Source organism: Oncorhynchus keta, unplaced genomic scaffold, assembly GCF_023373465.1.
Source record: "Oncorhynchus keta strain PuntledgeMale-10-30-2019 unplaced genomic scaffold, Oket_V2 Un_contig_10034_pilon_pilon, whole genome shotgun sequence".
NCBI classification, from domain to species: Eukaryota; Metazoa; Chordata; class Actinopteri; order Salmoniformes; family Salmonidae; genus Oncorhynchus; species Oncorhynchus keta.
In genome coordinates, this window is record NW_026276995.1 from 85,741 (window position 1) to 91,740 (window position 6,000).

The following is a 6,000-nucleotide window of genomic DNA, read 5'->3' on the forward strand; positions in this document are numbered from 1 at the left end:
GGCCAGGGAGAAGGTGGTGGGGATAGGACCGAGGGGGCAGGGAGAAGGTGGTGGGGATAGGACCGAGGGGGCAGGTAGAAGGTGGTGGGGATAGGACCGAGGGGGCAGGGAGAAGGTGGTGGGGATAGGACCGAGGGGGCAGGGAGAAGGTGGTGGGGATAGGACCGAGGGGGCAGGGAGAAGGTGGTGGGGATAGGACCGAGGGGGCAGGTAGAAGGTGGTGGGGATAGGACCGAGGGGGCAGGTAGAAGGCTTAAGTTGTGATATCACTTTCCCGAGCATGTCTGTGTCAACCAGGGAAAATAAATCCATAGTGCCTTTGCGTAGTAGGCTAGGGCACATATAGAACTTCTCATCAGGTCTTGCTTGACCTCTCCTGATGCCAGGAGAACTCTACCTGCTCCAATGTATAGTGCCCATTGTAAAGTTTGGTGGAGGAGGAATAATGGTCTGGGCTGTTTTCATGGTTCGGGCCCCTTAGATCCAGTGAAGGGAAATCTTAATGCTACAGTATACAATAACATTCTAGACGATTCTATGCTACCAACTTTGTGGCAACAGTTTGGGAAGGCCCTTTCCTGTTTCAGCATAACAATGCCCCTATGCACAACGCAAGGTCCATCCAGAAATGGTTTGTCGAGATCGGTGTGGAAGAACATTTGACTGGCCTGCACAGAGTCCTGACCTCAACCCCATCGAACACCTTTGGGTTGAATTTGAACACTGACTGTGGAAGGCAAGTGGAGGCTGTTACAATAGCAAAGGGGGACCAACTCCATATTAATGCCCATGATTTTGGAATGAGATGTTGGACAAGCAGGTGTCCACATCCTGTTGGTCATGTAGTGTAGAGCCTGGACCAATCAAATCAATTTCAGTCAGGACTCTGTGCAGGCCAGTCAAATGTTTTTCCACACCGATCTCGACAAACCATTTCTGGATGGACCTTGCGTTGTGCATAGGGGCATTGTTATGCTGAAACAGGAAAGGGCCTTCCCCAAACTGTTGCCACAAATCTGCCGTTCCCTGTAGTCATCAGTGTGTTAATTTTTTAATAGTTGGGGCGGCAGGGTAGCCTAGTGGTTAGAGCGTTGGACTAGTAACCGACAAGGTACAAATCTGGGTACAAATCTGCCGTTCTGCCCCTGAACAGGCAGTTAACCCACTGTTCCTAGGCCGTCATTGAAAATAAGAATTTGTTCTTAACTGTCTTGCCTAGTTAAATAAAGGTTAAATAAAAAATCAAATAGTGGGCATAAAACATCAGACAAGCTCAGTGCATATAGTTGATTTGATTAAAACACACAGGATGTGTCTATATGGAAAAATACATATTTGAACATTTTGACCAATGGATTGGTTGAAATAACAGACCCTTGGTCGACAAAGATTTTTTTTTTGTCGGGGACAGCCCTAATTGAATTAGTACCTTTTCGTTGGCACGACTGGCTAAGACATTGTTTATAAAGCATAAGTAGTTGGAGCCCAGTGAGGGAGCATGAAGGAAGTTGTAGTGTTTCATCAGCTCCTACCTGCTCTGCGGATGGGGAACTTTTTCTGGTCCTTAACGAAGATGAACTGGACAACCTCAGCTGTCTAGGGAAAGAGATATGAGAGAGAGAGATATGAGCGAGAGAGAGAGAGAGAGAGAGAGATAGAGAGAGAGATATGTGTGAGAGAGAGAGATATGAGAGAGAGAGAGAGAGAGATATGTGAGAGACATGTGAGAGAGAGAGATGAGAGAGAGAGATATGAGCGAGAGAGAGAGATGAGAGAGCGAGATATGAGCGAGAGAGATATGAGCGAGAGAGAGAGAGATATGAGCGAGAGCGAGAGATATGAAAGAGAGAGAGATGAAAGATATGAGAGAGAGAGATATGAAAGAGAGAAAGATATGAGAGAGAGAGATATGAAAGAGAGAAAGATATGAGAGAGAGAGATATGAAAGAGAGAAAGATATGAGAGAGAGAGATATGAAAGAGAGAGATATGAGAGAGAGAGATATGAGAGAGAGAGATATGAAAGAGAGAGAGATGTGAGAGAGATATGTGAGGGAGAGAGATATGAGAGGGAGAGAGATATGAGAGGGAGAGAGAGATGAGAGAGAGAGATGTGAGAGAGAGAGAGATGAGAGGGAGAGAGAGAGATGAGAGAGAGACATGTGAGAGAGATGAGAGAGCGATGAGAGAGAGAGATGAGAGAGAGAGATGAGAGAGAGAGATATGAGCGAGAGAGAGAGAGATGAGCGAGAGAGAGAGAGATATGAGCGAGAGCGGGAGATATGAAAGAGAGATATGAAAGAGAGAGAGATATGAAAGAGATATGAAAGAGAGAGAGATGAAAGAGACATGAAAGAGAGAGAGATGAAAGAGAGTGAGATATGAGAGAGAGATATGAAAGAGAGAGAGATGAGAGAGAGATATATGAAAGAGAGAGAGAGATATGAGAGAGATATGAGCGATAGAGTGTGTGTGTGTATTACCTTCAGGTCGACCTGAGCAGGTGTCAGTCTGTCCAGACCCTTCTGTACCTGCGACGTACTGGGCTGGGTGAAGGACGGGTCATCCTCATCATCACCTAGCACCGCCTCCCAACGCTGGGACTAACAGAGACAAAGACAACAGCATCATCATCATCATCATCATCAGAAAGGGATGCTTTTTTTTTTTAGAGATGCTGGAGAGGGGGGATGATGTAGGTATAGAGATGAAGTAGGTGTGTTTTAGTTACCCGAACTCCTTTGTTCTGGGAGCTCTGTGTGTTGGATGCTCTCTTTCTCTGAGACATCACGGCTCTGACTGGGGGATGACAATATTAGCATTCTGGATGGCGTAACGTTAGCTAGCTAGCTAGTGATGGACACGCCAAAGCCAGCAAGCTAGCTACCGAAGCAAACTAGGCAACATTCATGTAAAATAATGTATCAAAAGCAATCTAAAATGTATTTAAACCAGGGAAAAGTATTAATGCTAGTAACGTTAAGTAGCTATTCACTCACGAAAAAGGCTGTTTAGAAACTTCTTCCGCTTCTCAAACTCCCGCTTGTTGAGACGCGTGTTGATGACGTATAATCTTCATAGTTTTCTTCTTCAAAGATTCATATAAACTAAGATAAACCACAGCCTCTCGTTTCAATGGAAAATGAGTCATAGTGGGCAGAGCCAAGCACGCGCTAGCGAGATCCTATTGGCACGTTTTAGCCTCATCTGCATATTTTCGTTAGGAAACGTTTACTCAATGCAGTGCGCCTTTGCACTCCTTCTACAAAATTAGTCCACTCTTTTCATAACAGATTTTAGTTTTGGGAATAGAAAACTGTATTGAAATCAAATGTTTAATCGATGAGAAAATCCATTTCGTTTCATCTCCCAATACCGGCCAGTGGGCTTCCTCTCACTTCCATATTTGGTAGTGAGTGGAAACGCCAAGCGGATGCTTCACGTTTATACATCCTGGTGAAATCTGTCTCATTGTTCTATCTGTGCTTCTTCTGTGGGTTTTATGGCAGACTACAACCCAAAAGGTGTATTGCCGCCACCAAATGGACAGGTTGAAAACAAGGTAAAAAGAAAATCCATACCTGATAGGGAAAACTAACTTATTTAATTCACCCAAATGAAAATAGTACATTGACATAACCAAAACTCCCACTTATTCCTTCCTTCAAATCTCCCTTCTCAGACTCTAGGACCTGAGAGAGTGGTACAGCTTGTGACAATACTCCATGCAAGTCCTCCGCAGAGAAATATTTCAGCCGCTTCCACAATGATATCTATTTTCCTGACCTCCTTTCCACTTTGGCAGTGCCGGGTGGCGCAGCGGTCTAAGGCACTGCATCTCAATGCAAAAGGCGTCACTACAGTACCTGGTTCGAATCCAGGCTGTGATTGGGTCAGTCAGTTAAGAACAAATTCTTATTTACAATGACGACCTACACCGCCAAACCCGGACGATGCTGGGCCCATTGTGGGACTCCCAATCACGACCGGTTTGATACAGCCTGGAGAACATTACCAACCTCTACGCTCTGTATTTCCCACTGGCTGCCCCACCACCACAGAAAGCCCAGAGCTGGGCTGAAACACCTGCACTTTGAGCTGCCTGACTCCAGAAAGCCAAAAAAAGAGACCAACTTTGTATGGAGGTTAGCTCAATTATTTTTTTTTCTTACATTGTTGCAAACTGATATGTGACACGTATTAATGCCAAAATAACATGCAAAAAACAGGCACCAAAAATATTGTTTGAGCTCAGAGCCCCACCTGCCCCGAACGACAGGTCGCCACTGGCATCCTGCACTATGTTCCCTCCCACAGTCACCATGTTCCCTCCCACAGTCACCATCATCATGTTCCCTCCCACAGTCACCATGTTCCCTCCCACAGTCACCATCATCATGTTCCTCGTTCCCCTCCCACAGTCACCATGTTCCCTCCCAGTCACCAGTTCCTCACTATGTTCCCTCCCACAGTCACCATGTTCCCTCCCACAGTCACCATGTTCCCTCCCACAGTCACCATGTTCCTCCCACAGTCACCATGTTCCCTCCCACAGTCACCATGTTCCCTCCCACAGTCACCATCATCATGTTCCTCCCACAGTCACCATCATCATGTTCCCTCCCACAGTCACCATCATCATGTTCCCTCCCACAGTCACCATGTTCCCTCCCACAGTCACCATGTTCCTCCCACAGTCACCATCATCATGTTCCTCCCACAGTCACCATGTTCCCTCCACAGTCACCATCATCATGTTCCCCTCCACACTTGGTACATCTTTTCTTTACACTGAGCAGCTACATGTCCCATTCTATGTCATCGAAAACATGGGACAAATTATCTAACATTGAATCTAAGGAATCCGATCTGTACTTTTCCAGGCAAAACCTTCTCAAACCTCAGCAGCACTGATAGGCTTTCACTACTTTTACTCTCTTTCCGACTGATCAAACGTTTGGCCTCAAATCACTCTGCCTCCCTTCAACCTAGCAAAATCACCAGGGACATGGCTTTTAAATTCTTCCCATTAAGCTTTTCCATTTTCAGAATATACCTTTGCTGAGCCTGGCTACCAGAAAAATACAGTATTAACAATCTACCGTTTCCAATGAACCGGGCTAATTTGACTTCACCTACTGTATCTCTTTCTCTACAGCATTGGTTAGTCGGATAGGGTGTAAATGAGGCCCTGCGGTCTCAAACACTATCACCACTTTCCACTCCAACACATCACTACTCCTGCTTTCTACCTTGGCCCTCTGTAAGTGCTTTTACGAGTTGCTCCACTGCTTTCTGTATCATGATCTCTCTTCTTCCTGTCTTTACACTACCCACCATTCCAGTCCTTGACCCTCATCCTCCCGCTCCATACCATCACAACTGACACCCATACTGTTCACATTCCAGCACAGCTGTTGCTTCTAAAACCTTTTCTCCATTTCGACTGTTAGACGTCCAAAAGTGTCACACCCATTCACCCAGTTAGGACTCCGCACTTTGAATTAAAAGTAATTCAAACAAAAGTCTAATCTTGCGCGCCACAACACTTCTGGTCCCAGTAGAAGTTCCTGGAGAGAGCGTGCTGTTTCTAATGCGACGTTCAAAACAGCTGGGCACGCGGAACTCAGAAATATCTGACCTTCAACCTCAGTGTCTTTGAGACAACTCGGACAAAAAACGGGCTCAGACTGGGATTTTTTTTGAACGGTCATCAAACCGGAATTCCAAGTCGGAACCTCGGGCCTCTTTCTAAATGTCCGACTTTCCGACCTCAAGATCACTGATGGCATGATTTAACCTAATTTTGTTCCTCGAGTTCCCAATGTCCTGAAAGCACCAAAAGTGCTTTAGCAAAGACAGTACAGTTTAGACACTCTATAGAGTTGGTTTAATAGCCTCTCACCAGTGCTTAATTTGTAAAATTGGGCGGTGCCGAACAAAAGTGAGAGCGAGAGAGGCACTCGAACGCAGGAATTTATTAGATTTTATTATAAAGCAT

At 45.6% G+C, this 6,000-nt stretch overlaps 1 protein-coding gene across 1 annotated transcript in view; it reads right to left on the minus strand.

Annotated features, from left to right (window-relative positions):
* The window catches only part of ndnl2 (necdin-like 2), a 36,403-nt gene extending 33,605 nt beyond the window's left edge, over positions 1-2,798 (minus strand). The window contains exons 1-3 of the mRNA XM_052500218.1: positions 2,731-2,798; positions 2,483-2,602; positions 1,533-1,596 (exon numbers count right to left, since the gene is read on the minus strand). Of these exons, the coding sequence (XP_052356178.1) occupies positions 1,533-1,596; positions 2,483-2,602; positions 2,731-2,787 (241 nt within the window). The 5' untranslated portion in view covers positions 2,788-2,798. The remainder of the gene's footprint in view (positions 1-1,532; positions 1,597-2,482; positions 2,603-2,730) is intronic.
* Between the last annotated feature and the right edge of the window lie 3,202 nt (positions 2,799-6,000).